This window comes from Planococcus citri, chromosome 3 (genome assembly GCF_950023065.1).
Source record: "Planococcus citri chromosome 3, ihPlaCitr1.1, whole genome shotgun sequence".
Taxonomy (NCBI): Eukaryota; Metazoa; Arthropoda; class Insecta; order Hemiptera; family Pseudococcidae; genus Planococcus; species Planococcus citri.
The window spans coordinates 30581983-30607297 of NC_088679.1; the positions used below are offsets into that span (position 1 = coordinate 30581983).

At 32.7% G+C, this 25315-nt stretch overlaps 2 protein-coding genes across 2 annotated transcripts; one reads left to right on the top strand and one right to left on the bottom strand.

Annotated features, from left to right (window-relative positions):
• The first annotated feature begins 1356 nt into the window (after positions 1–1356).
• On the top strand, positions 1357–9207 carry LOC135840901 (BCL-6 corepressor-like protein 1). Its single transcript, XM_065357651.1, has 3 exons — positions 1357–1472; positions 3476–3942; positions 7721–9207. The coding sequence occupies exons 1-3, from the start codon at positions 1461–1463 to the stop codon at positions 8142–8144; spliced, it is 903 nt and encodes a 300-aa protein (XP_065213723.1). The 5' UTR covers positions 1357–1460; the 3' UTR covers positions 8145–9207.
• A 6268-nt stretch (positions 9208–15475) lies between these two features.
• LOC135840954 (uncharacterized) lies at positions 15476–25081 on the bottom strand. Its single transcript, XM_065357713.1, has 2 exons — positions 24763–25081; positions 15476–17657 (listed from the first exon to the last, which is right to left on the bottom strand). The coding sequence occupies exons 1-2, from the start codon at positions 24787–24789 to the stop codon at positions 15615–15617; spliced, it is 2070 nt and encodes a 689-aa protein (XP_065213785.1). The 5' UTR covers positions 24790–25081; the 3' UTR covers positions 15476–15614.
• Positions 25082–25315: the final 234 nt, after the last annotated feature.

Genomic DNA, 25315 nt, shown 5'->3' on the forward strand with positions numbered 1-25315 from the left:
AAAGTTGACCAAAAATTACCAAATATATCAAAATTTACCAACATTTACCATAATTTACCAAGTACTAAAAATTATTAAAAATCACCAAAAATCACCAAAAATTTCCAAAGTTTACCAAAATTTACCAAGTACCAAAAATTACTAAAAATTACCAAATATACCAAAAATTACAAAATTTACCAGAATTTACCAACAACAACTAACATTTATCAACATTTATCAAAATTTACCAAGTTTCACAAATATTACCAATAATTACCAAAAATCACCAAAAATTACCAAAAATTATAAAATCAATTTTTACCTGGAAAGTTCAATTTTGAGTTCTTCAAAATTTAATTATTGATAGATAAGTATTACTTGAATATTATACCTACATATATTTTTTTATCCAGCGAACATTTCCAGTTTAAACTCATCAGCTACCGTATAGTTTTCCCAAACATGCGAAAATTGAGATTCATCCTTCATAACCCTTCTCCCCATCACTTGAAGTATGGGACAGAAATTATAGTGGTTATTTTATTAGATCACAAAGAAGAGAATTCTTAAAACTAAAAGAAAATTTGAGTGCAGACCGGGTGAATCTGACTTGGGTATGAATAGAATGAGGCCCCATTCTAATTATGAAAAAATGGTGCTTAGAATAAAATAATTCTGACCTTTTTCTTAAAAATATATTCAACTTCACACGGATAGGTAGATTTACCTATGCTTAAAGATCTGATTTTTTTGAATTAAAAAATAATCTATCAAATGAAGGACGTATATGTACCTATTTCCAAATTTAGTGTCATAAATCAGAGAATATGAATTTCTGGAATTAATTTGGCGCAATTTACTATAAGAATAGATTTGAAATAAAAATTAACACCCGAATGAAAAGATCACACGTACATCACAGTCAGCGGAACTAATTAGGTAAGGACCTACCTATAATTTACTTTTTTGCTGAAACAGGCTCGACTTATGCAATACGTTCAAAATTCCTATTCGAGTAAACGGCTCATCATTGCGACATAATACGTATTATGTACGCATATTTCAAGCAAAAAATATGTATAACAAGTTAATAATGACTGTAAAAAGTCACATGTGGATGTTGAAGCTGCGAGGAATCCTACCTGGAGGTGATGCTGAAACGAGTTATATCCGAATTTTCATATTCGCCCAGGTGAACATCCGCAAATAGGTGAACCTCTTTTCTTTCAATGTAGTAGGAAATATCTATACGCTGAACTAGTAATCTAGTGAAAGCAGGGGAATGGACGGGTGTACGGGGGACGTACACAATCGAACTAGCGTTTGTATTTTATTTACTATAAAATGGATAATATTAGGTAATTCTTCTCAAGTGTTGGTTAATCTGTATTCGGATGTTTTACCGATAAAACATACAGAGTACGGTGATACTTTATTTTACACTGTGATCGTTGTGGCATATAGTGAAGTTTTTAAAAATGAAATTTTTCGTAAGTTTTTTGTTTCTTTATCATTAAGTACCTATAACTATTTTAAATAATATTTCGGGTATTTTTTGTGCGAAACGAATTTATTTTTCTTTTTAAAAGTGGTGTTTTACGTTTTGGAATTTTAACAATTTTTTCAAATTTAAATTCGAATTGTTTTGTTTTCAGTTTTTGTAACGTTTATTTTTTGACGCATAGTGCTTTTTTTGAGTTTATTCGGTTACGTGTAATCAAATTTCTATCTTTTGAAAAGGCCACCATCGTTCGGATTTCCTTTTGTTTATTCTTTAAACATGCAAAAAACGTGATCCCGCGTTTCAGACCGGCTAACATACTATTTAATTAGTACTCTTTTTAAGCAATCCTCGACCGTTATACGACGTGAACCGATTTTTCAATAATGGGATTCTCTCATGTTTTACCCAACAAAGAAATACCTCGTGTTTTGAGTGTGATCCGATTTGAATACGGAAAAGTTTTAATTTCGTTTCGTTCTTTTTCCAATTATCGAGGTGCTTTTTCAAGGCTGTTTTTAATTGTTTATTCTAAACCGGACTGTGCCCTTTTTAATTTGAATTAATTTTTGAAATAATTAAAACGTTAATTAATCTCTATGTTTTTATTGGTGAATTTTTTCATTTGTTGTAAATTGAACGGTTGTGAAGGTTTTTATTGCATTTTCCACTCACTTAGCCTATTTGAATTTTTTAATTTTTTAATCCAAATTTTTCAAAAAAAGCTGTGGAATTTTTCGGAGTATAGCATCATCTAATATGACTTCTATAAGACAAAGCTCAATTTTTCTAAAATGTCTCGTTTTGATAAATACCAACTAAATAAAAAAAATCAATGGTTTTTAAAATTTTGTTTGGAATTTTGAAAATGAATTCTAATTCAAATGTGATTTTAGTTAGACAATTAATATCGCAAGATGAGTGTATTTTTGATTATTTCTCCTCGTTCTCCCTTTCTAAAATTTGTAAGAAAAGCTTTTGATTAAAAATTAACCAATATTCCCCCTCCCGATCATCTTTGAAAAGATCGATTAGTCGATTTTTGGAGTTTGATTAGTCGATTTTCGATCATTATTCATATAGGATTTCGATCAGGACGTCTTAACAATAAATTTTTCATTTCAAATACAATCGATCATTTTTGGAATCGATAATCGCAAATAAATCGATTTTTGGAGTTCGATTAATCGATTTCTGGTCATGATCAATTCTGGATCGATTTTCTAGGCTAAAATTGATTTTTCATCCCGAACATGATCTATCACCTAGAATTGAAAACAAAATTGAATAAAATCGATTTTTATGGTTCGATAAATCGATTTTCAATCGTGATCAGTTTTTTATCGGGAAGTGTCTGAGATCAAAATTGATTTTTATTACGAACATGATCGATCACATAGAATCGAAAATTGCACATAAATCGATTTTTGGGATTCGACTAATCGATTTTAATCATGATCGATTTTTGATCAGGACTTTCAGGTCTATGGCTGAAATTGATTTTCATGTAGAACATAATCGATCATATGAAATCGAAAATTGCAAAAAAATCGATTTTTCTACCCTAATCAATTTTTGATCAAGAAGTCTGTGAGGCAAACATTGAGTTTTATTACGAACATGATTGATCGCAATAGAATCGAAAATTGTAAACAAATCGATTTTCGGAATTCGATTAATCGATTTTAATCATGATCGATTTTTGATCAGGACTTCAAGGTCTATGGATGAAATTGATTTTCGCATCATGTGGAACATAATCGATCATATAAAATCGAAAATCGCAAAAAATCGATTTTTAGACATCGATATTAAAATTAATCAATTTTTTATCATAATCGATTTTTGACCAGGAGGTCTAATTCAACGCTTCACAGTATTCCATTCTCTCGTCAAAATAAACTCAATTGTTCTGTTCTAAAAGTGCATTAAAATCAATACATTTCAAATTTCAATTGCTACCTATATTTACCCTCGTATTAAATTTTACAGCTATTACTCGCTGTACTCTGCGCAGTACGAGCCGAAGAATCTGAAAACAGCCAACAACAACAGCAACAACACCAGCAAGCCTTCCAAATCGTTCTAGTCGACAATAGAGATTCTCAATCCCAATCTTCAGAATCCGAATCGTCTGCCGAGCAAAAACAATTAAAACGTAGTTTAGAACATTCATCCGGATGGGTACCCTCATCCGGCCCAAGCGGTTTCGCTTTACCGGCTGAAGCAGCCTACGCTGCAGGTCCAGCACCATTAGGATTAGCTGCTGTATCCGAACCCCTTCTTGCCGCTGCCGGAGCACCAATCGCTGTCTCTGGTCCAGCCGCAGGTCCCGGTTTATTCGCCGCTGCCGGTCCGGTTGCTGTCTCAGGTCCAGCTGCAGCTCCTGGTCTCTACACTGAAGCCAATTTGGTCGACTCTGGCGCCTATGGTAGTGGATATGCTCCGACTTACGCCAGGTAATTCTCGACATTTATTGCTGTCTTCTCTTAAGTATCGATTAATTGGCTATTTAGGTACTTACTTATTCGTATTGCCCAAATATTAAATTGCCAATCAGACTGAGACAATATAAATATTGAATTATGCATGCGTTTTAAAGCATTTAAACGTACGCATGAACGTGCTGTGCGTTTTACATAACAATCGTTGACCCACATTTAACGCAACAGACAACGTATTTCAAGATTAACTCTCTTGTTAAAACATCAAACTACCCGCCCACCACGTTCGTTTTATCAAAATCGTTCAATCTATGGCTAATTAATACTGTGATTTTTTTTTCGTTTTTTCTCCCCTTTACTCTTTGAAAAACCTTACCTATACTAACTTTATCGATCATCAATTAACTCTTTTGTATTCGACGATGCGTGACATTTGGTAAATTAACGGTCCACTGGTGTAGTCTTCGGTCTCTAGAGTCTGGAAAAACTTACAACTGGCTGATTAAATTCGTCAAAATTTTCCCGTTTTTAATTAAGTGTTGGAATTTTTTTCATCTGCTTTTACGAATGGTCAATATTTTCGTTCATTGATTGGGTATTTTCCTCTCTTTTTGGCACAAGATGTAATAAGCCTAAATGAGTAAAATACGCTTCTTTGCTTGGAAATTTCAATTTGTTTGCCTTTTTATAAAAAAAAGAAAGCTTGATATTTTATGATTTTTTTTTACCAGATGGTTTATTCGTTTTATAAGTTCCGAGTATAATATTTACGCGACCTTGTTCAGTATAGAAAGCCTATTTTCGTGGTTACTAATTTTGTGTGTAAATATAAACTACAATTTAACTTTAGCGTATAGTTTGACGTATTCAATTAATATCGCATTTGTCTACGTCTCAAGTCGATTCTCGCTTTAGAGAATATTTTTAAATTGTTGCTTTTCGACTGGGAAAGCAGAAGGGGAGGGGATGTTGTTGGGAAAAATGTGTGTTCTGTTTTGATGAACGATGGAAATGCTTTGAAGTAGAAATTGGGTAGGTCTATTCATTGATCGCTTGCTTCATTATGAAAAATATTTTTCTCATTTTCAATTCTTTTGAGTGTGAATCTGATCGTATCAAGATTATGCCATTCTCTGAATTATTAGGTACCTAATCAAATATTTCATTGAAGTAGATTTTGGAATTTTTTGTGAAAAAGTAGATCGAGTAAATAAAAAATACTTCACAATGTTGACCTGTTGCATTTTGAATTGCTCAAGAGCGTTTAATAAAATCAGTATTTCGATTTTTTAAAGAATTTATTTGAAGCCAATGAGCACTGTGAACTGGGAACGAACTGATTAAAAAAATTTTAGCACTTTCGAAATCATAACATTAGATAATACTGCTCAACTTGGCCAAAATTTTAAAAATTTGACTCTCGAAAAGGCTCATTGGGAACGTGTGAGGGACCGATCGAAAAAATAAGATCGTATTTGGGTTCAATATCTTTCTCCCTGTCCAATTTAGGGGAAAGTCTGACCCCCCCCCCATTGAAAGTGTTGATCATTTTTAAAAAAACAATAAAACTAAAACTGATGCAACATTTTTCAGAATTTCAAATTAATCTTTCAAAGTTGAGTTTGTATTTTGACCATGTTCCATGGCATTGATCTTGGGGAGGAAGAGGGATTCAGAGGGGCTAGATGAAAAAAAGTTGATATTCGAATTAAGCATTTTTAAAAATTAGTAACTATAAAATGTGCCACTCAATTTTTGAATTTTTTGAATTTGAATAAGTAAAAATTGAAAGCTTTTATGCCCTCAAATAGTCTTGAGACTCCATTTTAAAAATTAGTTTGTAAACAAGAAGATAAAATAGCGTTTTCACCGTAATTCTACCAAATTTTTATTCGTTTTGAATTCTTGAATTTTTTCAAATGTGAACCCAAAGAGGGATGAAAACATAATTTTTGATTTTTTTTTTATGTAGGGGAGACCGGGGATGTTCTGGATGGGGCTATGTTCTGGACAATGTCTAGTTTGAGCATTTCTCCAGTGCTTTTCAAATATTTTTTTACAGAAATGTGTGGCATCATAGTATTACAGTAGCATCCACAGATCGGCATTACGTCATCACAAGCAGTTTTAAAAACATTTCGCATTTTCGAAATTTACTTAAAAATTTTTTGCGACACATGTTTTTTAAAATTTGAAAATTTTGTTTTTTCTCGAAGTGAATGAGCAAATACCAGATGAATATGACATTATTAAACATTATTCTTGCATTTTCTGCCGAGAGATGAAAAGTTTAGTGCCTGTAATTGATTGAAATCATCACTTCATTCTAAAATGAGGGGGTGCTATGTTCTGGACAAAAACTATTAAACATAGCTTAAATTGTGTAAAAATCATTTCTTTCTCCTTCTTATCATAGAATGGTTCATTATTGTGAAATAAAAACAGAAAAAAATGATTTTTACAAGATTTAAGCCATATTTAATAATTTTTGTCCAGAACATAGCACCCCTTTTTTTTGGAATCAACTAAATCAAGTGAACATTTCTTTTTATCAATACAGGCACTAAAATGTGACGTGTTTATGCATGAATAATGTCTGGGATGGAGTAAAGAAGATAATGGATTTGATTACATGTCCAAATTGTGAAGATTAGGCTTAATAATAAACAATTTTATACTGTGTCCATAACATAGCACCTCGATGTCCATAACATAGCACACATTCTATGTTCTGGACAAAAAGTTGAAAGATTTTCAAACCTTAATTGCTCTTCAGTAGTAATATTTTTCAGGTTGGTTTCAAGATATGATGTGTAAAATGTTGAACTTTAACCATATAAATGTCTAACTACATGTTTAGGTGATTTCCACAGCCTAAAACGACAAATGAAAATTTTTGTCCAGAACATCCCCGGTCTCCCCTACTTTTAAATTTCTGAAATGACTCAATAAGAAAATCTGACGAAGGTTAATCTTCAATTATTTCGAATCGTCGTGAAAAAATATTTCGGAATTTTTCAAGTTTATGAATCTCAAAAGATTTTTCCAAAATTTTTTTCGTTACAATCGTGTTTTTTAAATTCAAGGTCACGAATAAATTTGTGAAATGGTACGATGAATTAAAAAACAAAGATTGACAATATTCGTTGAATCCCCACGCAGGGGCATGCTTAGGGTTTTGGGAGCCCCAGACTTTCAGTCATTGTATGCCTTAAACGAGCTCATAGCGAAGAACTATTTCTGGAAGAGCAGAAATCATAAAATTACCAATCAATACACTCGCAAAATTCTCAAGTTTCAATAAACATGTTAAACAGTTCATTTTTGATTTTCAATCAACAAATGAGGTCCATCAATATTTCAGAAAAGGAATCGTCACCTCTCGAATTTTGAATGAACTGTGAAAATTCCAATTTTTTCTTTCTGCTCCCAAAGTTTTGTAAAATTCTGTAAATTTGGATTTGCTCAAGTTGATTTTTCTATTCTTCAAATTTATCAGTGGCAAACACTTTTAAAAAACGTATACTTCAAGCAACTAGGTAAATAAAATACCTACCTACGTAATTTTTTATGACCAAAAATAATATTTATGAGCCTGACATTTTTCAAATTTGAGAAATATCTATCTTAAAATTCTAAAGATCGAAAACAAAATTTCTAAACTCCATTTTCTCATCCATACTTACACCCAATAAACCCAATTTCCATATTTTTGTAATAAATAAAAGTGTCAATTCTTAAAGTTAACGTACATCGTATTCGTATCCTAACAAATTGACATTTTTTTTCACAGCCTCGCAGCACCATCCGGTCCTCACATTCATTACGCTCCATCCGGTCCGCACGTGCATTTAGGAGGCGAACAATTAGTATCTCAACGTATCGAAATCACCAGACCAGTACCAGTTCCAGTATACAAAACTGTAGCCGTCCCAGTTCCTCACCCAGTGCCATACGCTGTACCTCAACCTGTCGCCGTGAAAGTCCCACATCCAGTCCCAGTCGAAGTTCCTGTAGCTGTTCCAGTCGTCAAGCACATTCCTTACCCCGTAGAAAAACCCGTACCTTTCCCCGTTGACAAACCATACCCCGTAAAAGTCATCAAGAAAGTCCCCATCCACATTCCCAAACCTTACCCAGTCCATATTCCAATCATCATCAAAAAGCACATCCACCATTACGAAACCAAACACTCAAAATGGGGAGGTTGGGATTAAATACATACCAAATCTGATTAGAATTGGTTTTTGAGACTGCCATAAAAATAAGTATCTAGGTAAATTTTCTCTTTGTGTGAGTGTGTGTGTTTGTACATTTTTTTTTTCATTTTATTATTTTTTTTCCTCGATGTTTCGCTATACTACTACCTATTTGGGGTGACTTTCGATGTTTATTTTAATCCTAACCACGAGACAAGCTTTAGGAAAAATTTCATAAGTCACCTTTTTTTTTTATACCATAAAAGCGCTGTGACTCGAAAAAAATCTCACCATATATACAAACGGTGAGATTACTCAGAATTATATAATACAACATTTCGTACGAAATTCATAACGAAAGACTTTTTCTTCGGGTACAATAGAATTTCCATTTTTGTAATTTCATCAACTTTCACAACATATTATGTTGCTTCGTATATAAGAAGTATTTAAAGCTCGACATCATCGCTGCTTTGAGTTTTTTCTCATTGCAACTTTTTACCATTCGTGTAATTTTTTTCTTTCTTTTCGCGACGATAACAAAAAACGTATTCTTTCAAAAAGTACTTATACTATGTACGAGAGAAATACTCGAATAAAAAGGGGTAAAAATAACGTAAAAGAATTTCTAGGTATCTAATATATCTTTACAATGAATTCATTAACTCGTAGTCTATTTTTGTTGAACTCTATGTCAACGATGATTCTCGTATCTGTATATCTATACCCATGAAACGAATCGTCAGCGAGATTGAATTTCATTTAAATTTCATTCTAAAGGGTTAAAACTCTATCGAATACATCTACACCTACCTCATCATCATTCTCTACTGTTTTATAGTTTTTTTTGTACTCGTAGGTAGATAAGTACCTACGTTACCTACCAATTTACGAAAGAATATTTTTTGAGTTATTTTTAGCACATAAGAACGTTAAAATTCGTGTATTTTATTTTCCTTTCGTCCTTTTTTTTCTCCCCGTTGAAGCTCAATAAAATGTACTTTTACTTTGTTAATGTAATTCTAAGAATGTTTCAACTTACCTACCAAAAAGTTTTTAATACATTTTTATGATTTTTCAACTTTCTCTAAATTATTTTCCAACCTACTGGTTTTCCATTTCAATTTACAAATGTTTATGTGGGTGTTGAGTTGAGTAAGCTCGTCTTCGCACATTTTTCGAAATTTTGCACGAATGAATGGTAAAATAATGAAATTGAAATGTAGAATTGTCGTTGTCGCGTAGAAGCGTAGGTAAGGCTTAATACTTCCTTACTTACTCGTACTCCATGTTAGAAGTTGGTTGAAATCCAGTTTTTGATATGGCGTTAATTAAATTGCAGATGTGTTCGCCGTAAATGTCATATGCGAATGTTTGCGATTCGTGGTAGGCGTTCGAGTATGCAATTTCATTGACGAGTTATTTAAATAAGACAGATAATCGACGAATAGAAGAGTGCTTTCGATAATACTTCACTTACAAGATCATTTAATTTTTTGTTTAAAAGTAATTTCTTGAAAATGTCATAGAACAATAAAAAAATATCGCATTCTTAAGCACCTATAAAATTGTTGAAATGAATGAAAAATTTCACTTTTCAGCAGTTCCATTAATTTTATACCTCAATTTTAACACGCCGAGTCAATTGAAAATGGTCTTAGCTCAAATTACATTCCACCCCCCCTTACCTCAAAAAAGGGCAAAAAACCATTATCTTATAAAAATTACCTCACTTTGAAGACCCCTGGCTCAGCTACTTCAAACTAGACCCCCTCGACAATTTTTGTCAAAATTCAGAATATGTTTTGTTTCTTTGTACTTGATGCAATTCATGTATTGCCTCAGGCTTTCAGGAACTCTTACCCACATAACGATTCGTTTTGGGTAAAAAAAATTATGGAAACTTTTCTTCGTTGCAAATTCTTTGGGCCGGTATTGATGTTAGGACAAAAACTGATACATAGCTATAAATATTTTTCTGTAAACAAATCTGTCATATCAGAAAAATTTTCATTAAAAAATATTATATTTTTCAATTTCTGGATGGATGAGGATTTATTCACAGTTCCAGACCAGAAATGCCTGTCACGGTCCATTGATGTTGTTTCATGGCTCTGAATTTTTACCCACCTTCAACTGCCCTCTCCCCCCAAAAAAGTAAATGTATATCCATTTTAATGGTAATTAAGTAAATCTTTTAAGTAAGGTCCCTTTTTTTCAAAAATCAAAACATAAATCGTTCAATAAGTATGGTATCAAAATTTCAAAATTTTACGATTAAAAAAATGAAGAATTTTATGACTTTACGAAAAAAGATCCCAAAAAATTATTTTTACACTTTTAATCGTTTTTTAGGGAGACATTCGACTCAAGATATTATTTTTTTTACACATTGTATGTACATATTACTTATGCATTTCATAAACATGAAATCCCCTCACCCACTTTTTTCAAAACCTATTGTAAATATTTGAACAGCAGGAGTTCTATTACGTTGAAATGTACGAAAAAAAAACTTATCGCTTTAAAACGTGATAGGTATTGAAATTTGAAAAATTATACTCAGCGGAAATTAGATATTTTTTCATGGTCATCACTATCGGCTAATACATAGAAATAATCATTTCATTATTTAGGTATTTGTAAACATCGTTTCTTGTTAAGCTATTAGGTCGTAAATTTTTTTCAAATAAGTGTACCTAGGTATATACTTTATTTCAACATTTCTCTCATCCATTTTTTTTCAAAATCTATTGTAAATATTTAAACAGCAGAAGTTCTATTGCCTACGTTAAAATGTAAAAAAAAGAAATTATCGCTTGAAATCGTGCTATTGAAATTTGAAAAATTATACGCAATGGAAATTAGATATTTTGTCATTGTCACACTATCGGCTAATACATACATAGAAAAGGTATTTGTAAAAATCATTTCTAGTTACGCTATCAGGTCGTAAAATTTTTACAAATAAGTACTATATTTTAACATTTAACATTTCCTTGTGATACTTAAACCGAAAGTAGTTAAAACAGTTGGTAATACTAATAATTATTAAGTTCGTTTTAGATGTTTTTTTTTCTCGAGATAACCCTTAAATTGTTAAATTTTTATCAGCATAAAAATTTTTAAAATAAATAAATTGAAAAAAGTTGTAGATAGGTACATATTACCTATTTAGAATCCTCATGAAATTATAAATATTTTTCATTTGAAAAATTATTTCACCCTCAATATTCGTTTGATTGCGTGATTTACAAAAACTGAAATTGAAAAAGTCAACTTTGGGAACCACTGAAATGTTGAAGATCATTGGATGCGGGTGGTTGGGGTTTGATATTTCAAATGTGATCCAAAATAAGTGATTAGAAACCACAACAACTACCTCCCAACTCCTTTTCAGTGAAGACTCATCAGCCAGAACAGATGACAATGCAGGTGTTTAATTTTCACAACTTTGAGAACCCCTAAATCGCTTTGAAATTCGATCTGATGGTGGTTTCAGGGTCAAGAAATGGTCCCTTTTCGAGGGAACATTGCAAAAATTTTATATCTTTCCGGGTTCATTGTTTTGAAAATTTTCACTTTGGTATAGCCCTACTACGAGTATAAGTAGGTAACGTTTTCGTATTTTCGCAAAAAAAGTTGTGTTGTAAAAAGCTTTTCAAACCAGTTTTTCAAATTTTTGAAAACAAATTCACGAAAGGACTGTTGAAAAGCTCGAACAAAAAAGAACTCGTTTGGAAAAGAAATTTTTTTCGAAACTCATCAGGACCTTTTCTTTTTGATAAATTCCTTGAAGGTAAGAATTTAAAATTGTTTCTCAAACTTTAATATTTGGACTTTTTAAAATAAATCAATTGTTCAATGCACAAAAATTTGGTCTCGTCCAGCTTAAAAATTTGTCTCCCAATTTTTTTATACCAATGGAAGACCTTGGAAAATTTTGGTTGAATTATATTTTTCTCGCAGTTATCATGAAAGGCTCATAAACACAACATAAATCCAAATTTGAGCCATAGGTATTCGTCAATTTTGTTCGTGCTTTATATAGTACAGAATCACATAATTTTGATACCCCTTGACCACCTTTTCAGGTGTTCTACAGGACTTAAATTCATGTATAGACGATTATCGATTCAAAATGGATCATACGTACGTACATTGCAATTTCTGCAAAATCTGTTTTTTTCTACTCACTTTCATCAAATGAATTGAGTACTTACCTAAAAAAAATATGACCTGCAGGAGTCAGCATTTGTTGACATTGGACCCAGACAACTCGAGTGTTTCCCTCGTGGACAATGCATTCGAAAAACTAACAAACTCAAAATTTAATACATATATTGGTATAGGTAAGTATACGTATGTTTATTTATTTGCGCTTATTCATTCGAATTTGAAGAAAAATCACCTCTTAAAATTCAGCATTGTTTCGCTAAGCTTTCAATCTTTTCACATATGTATTTGTAGGTACCTACTTATCTTCATAGTTTCGAATAATTTTCCGATTTGCTATTGAGTTCCATTGTACGTATTTACTCGCGCACTCGATCTGAATTATTAAGCAACCGTAAATCTATTTGTTGAAAACAGTTGACGCTAATGGGTCTCATAAAACTAACTTTTTCAGCTTGGTGTTTGCGATTTTCCTTATTTTTTTCTACGATGAGAAATTGCTTACAGAGGGTGTAAAACTGATTTACAATCTATTTATATGTATCGCGTTGAGTTTTATGCGTTTAAAATTCATTGGAACCTTGTTTATAGCATAGTGGTAGGAAGACTCGATGAGTTCATTTTTTCTCTAAATATTAGAACATGTTCACGGAGTTTGAAATTATTTCCAAGTGGGTGAATTTTCAAATTTTTTTTCCAATGATACCTAAACTTATACTCCTTACGTTAGAACTATACCAAGCCATTTAACGTAAGTATAATGAGTAGGTACCCAGTAAAATTGGCGAGTCTTGGACTCCGGGAATTAATGCCTGTCAGATGTTTTGTATGCAACCAAAGTATCACAATCGACGGAATCTAGATCGCATGATGATTAACGCAGGCGAACAGTGCAATAAAAACATTCGTTGTCTTTAATCATTTTTATTCATGTTTTGGATTTTTGAAAATACTCGAGGGAGGAGAGAATACTGAAAAGGAAACCATTTTGTCAACAGTCGAGCAGCTGAAATGACAAAACTAAGATGGTAAAAAGGATTTCCATATGATTTTTTGAAAATGTTGGTGCGTTAGGAGAGGATGAGGAGGAGAGGTTATATCGAAAAAATACCTAAGTTGATATTTAAACTCAATGCACCAAAATTTGAATGTACGAAGGCTCATCTTTTCCAAAATGTTTCTAATAACGAAGTAGACATGCCATAATCATGAAACATTAAAAATTGAAAATTTTCAAAAAGAGGTCAAAAATCATTTTTTTCAAGGGACTTGATTTCCCAAAGGTGATACTCGTGGTTTATTCATTTACGTAGTACGTTCAAGTTTTTTTTTTTGAAAAATCTTTACTTGGTGTTGATGAAAATGGAAGGGAGGAGGGATTTATTCCAATTTTACAGCAAAAATTATGATTTAATTTTTGGAAAGTCCTGCTTTTACACAATTTGAATTTTTAAAGGATTGGTACAAAATTTGGAATGGTTCATCTAATAGGATCTAAAAAAGATTGGCTTCATGTGAATTTTTCAACCCTAAATTTAATGCATGTTCAATGTTAGACGAAGAAATTGCAATTTTATCAGGATGACTCATACAGTTTTTGAAAAGTTGTATGATGAAGCAAAGACCATGTTGGATTTTTGATTTCTATTCAGTTGGAAAACCTGTGTGGGACTTTTTAGAGTAGGTCGGGCGTGGACTGAGTAGGTTGAGGGTTCCTGGCAGATGCACTGAATGGAGCCCCCGAAAGTTTACCCCCCTCCCCCTCAGAATCTTTCTGCTCCTGTTTTTTAATTAGGGGATAAGTACCTACTTGAACGTAAGTTTTACAATTGATTTTTTTAGTTTTTTTATTCGATTTCGCGAAAATAATTCAATAAAAAAACTGGAGGTTTTTTGGAGGAGGGGGGGGGGGGTTGGTGAATGAGAATTTGCCGACTGGTATGAGAAAAATAATAATTTTGCGGAATAAAGTGGCGTGTTTTTAAAGTGAAATAAAAATGAAAGATGAAAAAATGATAATTTTTCCAGTTGATTAAGCAAGGTTTATTAAAAAATCGTTATTTTCAATTTTAAATTTATGGAAGTTTCAAACAGGCATTTTCCTAGTTTAAGGATGCAAAATATTTCAGAAATTCGGGTTTCGTGAGGTAAAAAACAATGTTTTAAAAATTTGTTAATTTTTTTTATCCAAAATATTAGAATTTGAATGAAGAGTATTTTTAAAAATTTTAATCTTAAAAATGAAAAAATCAAGCGAGGCCAAAAGTTTGTTTCAAGAATTAAAGAAACAATTTTTTTTCAGGTGAAAATTGCGTTTTTTGGCTTAAACATTTCCAAAAATTTGAATGATAGGCAAGTATATTTTTTAAAAGTACAATTAAAAAAAAAACACAGGAGCCCAAACGAAACGAGAGCAAAAGTTTTCAAAAATTCGTAATTTAAGAGACGAAAAATAATGTTTTTTTATGATGAGTCTATTTTTTTAACTTCACAATTTCAGAATTTAAATATTAGATAATTAAAATTTTCAATTTTGATATAAGTAAAAGAAAAGCATCATAGGTTGGAGCAAAGCGAGGGAAAAAGCTTGCGAAAATTCATGTTTAGACAGAGTGAAATCAGTAAGTATATTTTTGGTTAAACATGGGGCCCTGGGGCCCCTGGCGATACATGCTACGAGTATTTCAAAATTTTACATTTATTTAGCCAGAATTGAAAAACATGTGTTGAATGTTTTGAGGTCATACGTATTAAAAAACCAAGTGAAACAATTTGTCACGTGTCACTTCAGTCGCTTACAGAAATCCATTTTGAGATTATCAAAGAAGTAATTTTAAAAATTTTGAGAAAGAATCTAAAGATCTAAAATCAAAACTGCCAAGGATGAAAATCCCCAACAAAAATTGCAATTTTGTCCCTTTTGGAAGGATTGAAGCTGATAAAAGTACATAGGTAGCTGAAAATCTAATCACTGAACCAAGTGGTTTTAAAATTGAAGGAGCTAGGAAAGCTTTTCACCACTCATAGATCATCGGTTCTCTTTTAGCTCATCAGTACCTATTTAGGTACGTAGCTAAAAATCCATTTTTTTTTCAAATCAGAGTACGATACCTCAATCTTAAATAATTAGCTTGTTCTCCGTTCAGTTTCAATAGTAAAAAACAATCGCCACATTCAGAAAACAACAGAAATGAAAAATTTAATAACAAAAAATTACAAATATGCAAGTAACAAGTTCGATAAATGTATCCACTTAGCCATTAGGTAGGTACGAACGTGTTATAAATAAATAAAATAGTTATAGGTACAAAATTAACTCCTTAAATCAGACTGGTCAAATGATTTGGAACTATTACGGGTATGATTTTCACTCGGATCGACCACAGCTGGGACAAAATTAGTTTCAGATGGGGCGAGATATTGAGATTCGTCATTAGGATCTTCGTAATATTCACTGGGTTTGAAATCGTCAGTTCTGGCGTTTTCAGATGGCGTTTGCACGTTGGCTTTTTTATTCGGTATGACTATAGAATATGGTAAATTAGATCTTTGATCTTCATTAGGATAGTAAGCTGGTTGAGTTGGGTAAGCTCCAACATTAGGGGCAGTCTTTAACTCATTAGTAGGGGGTGTAGAAGCGGGTATATTTAAATTATACGCGTACTTGGGTAATAAACCTTGGTACGCGGCTGTATTGTAAAACAATGGATTATAATTATTCTCGTCTACGTTTTGATTATTTCTCAACTGATAAGGGTAATAGTTTTGGAACTGTTGATAGTTATCGAACGCTGCTCCGAGGTTTTGATCATTCTGAATGTACTTGGCGTTGACCAGTTCGTAAGGGAAAGGAATAGATTTAGGTTTAGGATTGGCTATTTCCAGAGTATTCATGTAAGCTGAGGCGGCAGAGTCTGGATTAAAGAGCGGACTGCTGAGTTGCTCTTGACTTAGAGGGATGATCAAAGCAGGGATGGTTTTCTTATCACCGTTCGAGTTCGTTTCGACGTCTATCATACGTATAAACCCTTTAGATAACCCGACTCCTGGAAATGGTAATTTATTACTTTGGAAAGGTGTCGGAATATTGTAGAATGGGGCAGCAGCTACCGGACCAACAGGGGGATTATAAAATTGATAACTTTGAACATTCGGTGTCTCGTAATTATAAGGTTGTTGCTCTTTCGGCGACTCTTGTTTGATCCTAACTTTGTGTTCTTTTTTACTAACGAGAGCGATGTTTTCTTTTTCAGCTTCGTTAGTCATCGCATCGCCTGCTTCGAATTTATCGCTTTGTTTCAATACTCCGTTATGATCAAAAATGGTTTTGAATTGTTTGATATTTGGTAAATTATTCGCCACGTACAAAGCGTGCTGAGGTTGGGGTTGAGGTTGAGGTGCCAAGTAAGCGTTTCTGGTATTCTTCACATTAGCGTTATTTTTACGCTTCTTGTACATCTTTCGAGGGCGTTGATCTTTACCATTCGGCGAAGGAGAAGGAGATTGTCTTATGTAAGTTGTTGGAGTATCAGCTGACGAAGAGATTTCCACATTTGGCCCTAGTTGTTTCCAAGCAACGGGTGTCTTTTGTCCATAATCTTCGGCAAACTTAAGATTCTGTTGGTATTGCGGAGGGTAATTCTGTATTTCGGAATTATAACTTCTAGCTTTTAGAGCATCTTTTGACGTACGTTGACCTGATGCCTCATGTTTGAAAGGTCGAGCTTCCTGTTTCACATGTTTGTCATCCTCACCAGCGCCGTTGTTCGAATACGAGAATCGATATTTATTGTAAGACTTTTCGTAATTGCTTACTCGTTTGGATGTTGCAAATGTTGGCTTTTGTTCGGCAATCCTCTCGGATTCGAATTTACCCGGATACGAGACTTGGAACTCGCGTGGCTCGTTTCCGTTATCACGGCCATCTTCTTGGTATATGTTTTCCTTACCAGATGCTGTTAGGATGTAATTGTGGTCTTTCTCATTCGCAGTGTATCTGTCTCCTTTGTATCGAGATTCGGTATCGGAAAATGCCCTCTCTAAATTCGCCCCAGTCGGCAATTGGTGTTTGTAATTCGACGATACGGTTTTTTCTACGTAGCTTGCCGAAGGAGACTGTCGTTCGTTGTACGTCATGTACGTAGTCATCGATTCTCTGGGTTGAGGTGTCGGAGAAGGTGTGTAAGCGTCGTCGGCGTTTATGATAAACGAGCTGTAGCTGGCGGACGATGATTCGGGCACGTCTTGAATATGGTTATTTTCATACTCGTGTTGATTGATTCTTCTACGATATCTGGAGTGTATGTGTTCTGCATAAATAGGTAGTGGCACGAAAATCACGTTAGTCCATAGGATCTGTAAGAAAAATTCGCACGGATATGAAAATTGTGTACTTAGGGAGGCATTGTGAAAAAAATACGAGTTATATCTGTTGTATATTCTAATACATTTGTGTGTCTAGATATGTACAATTGCGGAAATGAAGATAGATAGGTAGGTATACTGAAAAAATTTCCAGTTGATGTTTGATTTGTAAAAATTTTTGAGCCAGAAAAGCTAATAAATAATAATGAAAAGAGCATACAAATCAGCCAAAATTTCAGACTCTAAAGTGCATTTATCAATTTTTGGTGAATTTTTGAAAAATCAAAATTTGAGTTGAAATTGGAAAAAGTCAAAAGAGCTTTTAAGCGTAAAATGGTAAAATTTGCACTCCCACCAAACTTGGCTAAACTCACCCAAAAGGTTAGTTTTGGTGTAAAATCACCTAAAAGTTTTGTTGAGATGACCTCATCCCCACCTCAACCTAAGCAGTACGAGTATGACCACATCGGACCTTGGGAGTAATAAGGTGACATCTCAAAAAAGTGAAATTTTACAGGAGAGTGATTTTCTTTTTTTTAAAAACTTGATTCATTATTTTTATCAACTTATAATTAATTGTGAGGAATGAATAGCACCTCATTTTAAAGATCTGGTATCCTACCTTCATTTAGCATAAGAACACTTAGAAAAATAAAATCTTAAAGAGGAAATATTTCAGTGTTTGGAAAACATTTTGAGTTAGAACCTTTCATTAAAGTTGATGTGGAGGCGAAAGGAAGCGTCCAAAAAAATTTCATGTAAACAAAGTTGTAGAGAATTAAATTTCCAATCGACGTGATGTCGTTAGTTTTTTTCTAGAGTGCTTAGTTTTTGAGTTTTTCTCAAAAAACTAAAATTTCATTATATGTGCAAATTCCCCGATGCCGTAAAAATCGGACACAACGGTATACAAATCCAGTAAAACGGACATTTTGTGTCTGTTTTCAAAACAATACGCATTGTGTAGTGAAAAGCAGACACTATGTGACTGTAAAACCGGTAAAACGTTCACAATGTGACCGCCTGCTGATGAAATGGTTGCCTATACTCGTAGTCTCGTACCATGCTACATGGTACGAATGTATAAGTTGCACATTTTTTTCGTGTTATTAATAAAGTGAAATAGCCGGGGGGAGGAGAATTCAAAGAGGGGAGTATAGGCTTACCACCTAAACTGTTAATATTCAAAATTAGTCGGCAAAATAGTCAATTTGCCAACAAAATCATCGATCTACCCTAAAATTTCTTAATTATGTTTTTTAGGCCTCGAGTAAAGTAATATAGATCTGATCTACATTACTTTAGCCTCGAACTTTGGCCCTCGCTTTGCTTGGGCTAAATTGTTCTTTTCAATTTTTCAAATTGTGCTTGAAAGTTGAAAAGTATTTTTATTCATACTTTTTAAATTGTCACTGGTGGAACACTGGCTTTTCACATAAAAAATAACAAATTTTCAAAAGCTTTTGCCCTCGCTTTGCTCGGATCAATTTCATTTTCTTCTTCACGCTTAAAATTTCAAAAATCCAAAATTTAAAAAATATCAAGATCAGAAAAACCGAATTCTTAGATTAAAATTGGTGTTGTTCCATCACCATCATCTTCAGAGTTACAAATTGAAGAAACTTACGAGTAGGTATAATAGAATTTGAAAATTGTGGAGATCAGAAAAATAGATTTTTTAAAATTAAAATTGATGTTTACTTCCCGAATCACAAATTCTTCAAAACTTTTTCCCTCGCTCGCTTCACTTGGGCTATTCAAGACACTTATCTCAAAAATTTTCAAAATTCTAAAATTAAAAAAAAAATTCCTGAAATACTTACTCTTTGTATTCAAACCATTTGAAAAGTGCAAATTTTTAGTTTTTTCATGAACAGAGTTAGGTACTAAATTGCGCTCTGATGAAAAAATGTAAAATAAAACATGCAAATGATCGTTTTTTCAATTTTGGAACCAATGTTTTCATAAAGTTTTGCTCTCACTTCGCTCAAGCAGTAATATTGCCTTTTCCCAATGACATAATTGTTCATTTTGAAGGATTTTTGAAAAATTACCTAAAATTTCGTTTTTTTCTGTGTCTAAAAACCTGGCCCCCTACACGCCACTGGTGTTCAGCACACTATAATTTTGATTTTGTCAGATAACCCATAATTTTATTTTATTTTTTTTCAAAAAAATAGTTCATCTTCATAAACTCATCACACACTGCTCAAACACGCATCAATAAATTTGAAAAATTATTCGCTACACATTCATATGTTTTGGGGAATAAATTGGTCAAAATTGATGAAAAAAAATTATCTACTTTAATGAGGCTCGATTGGCATATATGCACAATTTGATACCTATTTCTAAACCTTCAACAGTGGTGTACTCCTATAATTGAAGTTGTGAAACATCCCTTACACGCGCGGGGTAGAGAAGACCAGCAGCAACTGAACCAAGTAAACATCCAAGAGAAAGTGGAGACGCAGAGAAAACCGGTTCTGTCACTATACATTTCTGAGCAACAACCCTCCGAAACACATTACAGTACAGGCTTACAGGCTAGGTTTTGGTATGGAATTCATCTTATTGTTGTTGTCCCACACACACAAAAGAATATTTTCTTTTGTTAGGCTACATGATGAGAACTACTGTGGTGGAATACGTATTTTGCCTATACACGTTTGCATTAGGAGAAACACAAAAAAACGGACACAATGTGTCTGAAAAAACCGGAATAAACAGACACAAGCAGTCACAAATCCGTGGACACAGCAGACACATTGTGTCGACGTTTTTGCACATCGGGCCATTTTTCTGAAAAGTGATCAATTTAAAAAAATTTTTCCATTTGGTACAAACCAATAAAAAATGCACTCCTTGTGACTATTTCTAACTGACAAACATTCAAAACAATCAAAACTGTTTGTTAACACTTTGTATGTACGAAATTTGCTCAAAAAAGGTGGAGTTTTTTGAGTCACCTTATAACTCCAAACAACTTACAATGTTGTTGGGATTTTGAGTTAGGCCATTTGGGTTTTTTACATGATCTAAATAATGTACCCAACTCAAAGTGTTATTTTTGGTTGAGGGGGGTCATACAAGCCCCAAAAATGCAAAAACATCAAAATCAATTTTTTTTGAGTATGTCACCTTATTACTCTGGAGGTGCGACATGTACTCAATACACCTATTAAATATTTTGTTATCTCTGGAAAGAATGGTCCAAAATATGCACTTGAAATGTTCACAGAAAACGGTCACTATGTAGGTGTTTACACAGAATTTTTTTCAGCAAATTCTGATATTTGAGTATTTTTTTGTGTGAGGAGGGAGGGGGAGTGAAAGTTCAAAATTTCCAAAATTTGTAGAGAAATAAAGTTATAAATATTGTGGTTTACTTAAATTTTGAATAAATCGTATTGGGCCCCCTCTTCATTTTTTTCAATAAATTAGAAATTTTCAACTCTCCAAAAAACTTTAAAAATGAGAGATTATTTTTGAAAAAAAATCCACATACGCTGAACGCCCCTTCAAAGTGACTATTTCCTGCGCAAATTTTAAAAATTTTAGGACCAAACTGATTTTGAGTGGATTAAAAATAGTACATAATTAATTATGCATATAAAATTTTAGCTTTTTACGTCAATTTTGGTAACATTTTTATTTTTTTTTTCATTCTCAGCTCAAAAATTTTGAAAAATTTATCAAAAACTGAAAAATGCTTTTAAGCATGTAAAATTCGGACCGGTTATAATTTTTGTGATAAAACCATCGCTTTATGCTTCCCTCCCCCCACCCCATCATCAGAGCAACTGAAATCTTCAAATTTTGATGAATACTGTAGTATGAATGTCTTCACAAATAGCTTCACTATCAAAATTTGAGTTTTGAGCATTGTGTAAAAAGTACACATTTTAAAATTTTTTAATCAAAATGAAAAAAAAAATAGAAAACGTTAATCATTTTCTTTAAAAATAAGTACTCCTGTTGGAGATCTAGCAGAGAAAATGAAAAAATATTTTGCTCACTCATTCCTGGAGATACATGCCAAGGGAAGCAATAGATAATATCAAAGCAGATGGAAGCAGGACTGCACAGTTGAAAATTTTTTGTGGCAAATTTACACCATTTATGAGTAAACTTTCGTATCACTTTTGACCTACTATCTAAATCGAAAAGTGAATATTTTCTGAAATTCGATTTATAAGTCCACAGAGGGTTAACTGAAGTCGTTTTTTTCAATTTTTTCATCTTTCTTTTGAATTTGGGGGGGGTGTCATCCTACGTCAGATTATATTGGATTTGTCAGGATGTGTTGTGTTTTTTAACAAAGTAGATCTAGCTGTAGGTATTTTTTCAAAGGGTGGAGAGTGTGTAAAGAAAATGATTCTTTTCGAGGAAAAAATTACCAAATTAATTTTTGAGGCTTTAAATCTCAAAATTTTTATGTTTTTGTTTCCTGCTACCGGATTACTTGATCGTTTTTTCGCTACCTATTTTCCGTTAGGGTTACCCGAGTTTATACTTAAGCTATTCAATTTCCTTTTCGGCTTTGATAAGTATATTCAAAGTAAGCCCTTTCTTCAACTGTTTTGTTTATTTGAACATTTATTGCAAAAAATAAAATTCTAAAATTGAAATTCAAACTCAAGAAGATTAATAATTTCACCATCAAAAATCAAAAAGCGAACAAACCTACGATTATTAAACTTGAAAGTGGGCTCAAAAGAGGCAACTTTGACGAGAAACACAAAAACACATAAGTAGGTGACACTTTACAATAAAAAAAAAAAAAAAAAAAAAAAAAAAAAAAAAACGTAAATCACTCACTTTGGAATCGATTTAAGGCCGAATTTCAAAATTAACGAACAAATGAAAGTAAATTGAGCAAAATTAACAGTTTTTTCAATGTTGTTTTTGTTGTACCTAGTTTTTAAAAAATCTGATTTAGTCCTATAAAAAATCATTGCCAAATGACCTCAGCAAGCTGTAGGAAAAATTCCAAATTTTCAAATAAGCCAGGGGTGAAGATGGTTAGGTACTCAACTGAAATTGAATAACCAATTTACATTTATCTTACTTTACGCAGCAGTAGACATGAAAGAATCACTGAATTAAAAAAAAAAAATGAAACGAAACTTATGTAGATAAGTAAGGTTGAGTTTTCGTAGAAAGGAGGAGGTTGGCGTTGACCCTTGCGTTGACCTAAAAATGTGATTTGAGGTATTTTCATCATAATTTTTTGCTATGCTCCATTAAATTAGAAAAAAAAATGAAAAACGACCCACCCTAGTATAGGTACATAGGATAGGGAGTCCGGGTTAATTTTTAAAACATTTTAACTGAGTGAACTTGAGTGACGTGGGTTAGAGAGACAGACTAAATGGCTTGTTAAATTTTCAGTACGTTTTTCAATTTTGAAGTCTCCTCTTTCTAAAACTAGCCTTTTTGTTCATAAAATAAATGAAACAAAAGCCACTATGCCTGCATAATCAAGTTTTAGAATTTTGTTTGATTTGTTAAAACACTTTCAAAAACAACACAATTGATTGAAAATCGTTCGAAATAGAATATGCACTTTCAAATTATTAATTTAAAATATCTTAAAATCCATGATTATAAACTCAAAGTAGGTACCCATTCTACAAGTAAAACGCATCACAAACAGAAAAACTTGATGTATCTGTTGAAAAAAATTGGCCCCCTCTCTTTTTAAGATGCTCAATGGTCACTATTTACTCCAGTAAATTTGTTTTCCATTTATCTGCTTTCATACTTGAATTTTAAAGAGAAATTTCAATGTCCCTCACTAAACAAAATTAATGGAAGTAATTCTTTATTTAGGTCAATAAAAAAAAAAATAAAAATACGTAGATAGCATTTTTTATTCGCCCTTCAAAAATATAGGGAAGCAAGAGGTAATGAATCAAAGTCGTTCTATCGATACCTACCAATTGTTTACCCATGAAAGCAAAAATTTGTTTTTGTTCGAATATTGATACAATTTTACTTCCTATGATACCCACTCGATGGAAAAAAAAATTTCACCCAAAGCAGTGTTTTGTAAAACTTGCAAACATTCTCGTTAGGTAAGTATGCACTATTCGAAATTCCGTATACAAGGAAAGGAAATAAAAGTTACAAAACTGTATTAACAAGCTACGTACGTCCTGGAGCAAAGTTATACCTACTCGCACCAAGCCGAGTAAAATGGATTTTTAAATTTTCCGTTATCAAAAACATTACCCACAGATTTTTACGAAGTATGGGTAGGTGCCTAACACAAATATTTATTTAAGTCAATTTCAGCAGATACGGTAGGCAGAATAGGAATTTATTATACGTAGGTACATTTCTGACAACACAAGAGGAAAAAGGTATCCGAGGACTAGCTACATACAATGGAGTTTTTAGACGTTTCCATCAAAATACATACCTACGATAAAAAATTCAGCTACACTTTTTCTATAAATATTTTCCTATCAATTTTTGGAATCGTTCGTAAAATTAAAGCATACCTATAAGAAATCGAGATACGATAACCTCGATAAGATTTTTCCACATTTTTGGTCACTTTTTTTTACTCATCTCATTGCATTGGTAATGATAATGATTTTATATATTTTTCAAGGAATTATTGTAGCAAATCCTTTGAGAGAGAGTTAGTCCTTCGATAAGGTACATGATTATTCTGACCAAAGTTTGGTAAAATTAGTTCTAATAAGTAATATTGGGAATTCTAGGTTCCAGTACCTGACAAATTTTCGGAAGTGAGTGATGACCTATATTTTTAAGTTAACAGGGAAGACTTTTATATTGCGTTATTAGAAAAATCGTGGGCATTTTCAGATGGAAAATATAGAGTTGAGCAGTAGAAATTCTCCTTTGTCAAAAGTCTTTATCATTTTTCAATTGTATGGCCCCAGTTTTGAATTTCATGGAGGCATGGAGGAAAGAAAAACCACCTCAAACCAATACCTAGATACGAACTCAACTAATCCAATCGTAAATTAAATACACATCTATTAATCAGTAGGTCGGTATAGGTATTTATGTAGGAAGTTAAAATTGAAAACATAAATAATATCCATAGATAGGTACTTACAAAGCACAAATATTGTTTCTTTTTCATATCGATAAATTAATTTAAACGCGTAGGTAAAATTTTCGAAAAAAATCCGCAGTGTTTTTCATCGATATAATAAAAATGTCACCACAGCATAACACAAATAGATAAATTAAACTATAACCATACACGAAGCGTACGTATCTGTATCATTTGTATACACACATATTACTATTAGTCTATGAGCACGATACACTTACGGCGAACAATATGAAAACGAATTTGCGAGGAATGGCGTGATTAAGAAAGCGGAAAAAATTATTAATTAAATAAAAATGACCCAAGTGCAGTCTTGTTAGGCTGGAAGTGGCGCACTAAACGTTCACGAACGATTTCTTTGTTGCAGTTGTATACAGGTAAGAGGTACGTACTTACTCCTGCGGGCTTAATTATAAAGGAAAGAGGAAAAGAAAAATGCTCGGAGTATTTCCCTTTGTAATTTTATTGGAAACGAAATCGTTGCAGGGTTTTATGGTGATTGGTTTCCTTAACGTTGCTTTTATCACCGGTAGTGATACCTTGTAAGTAAGAT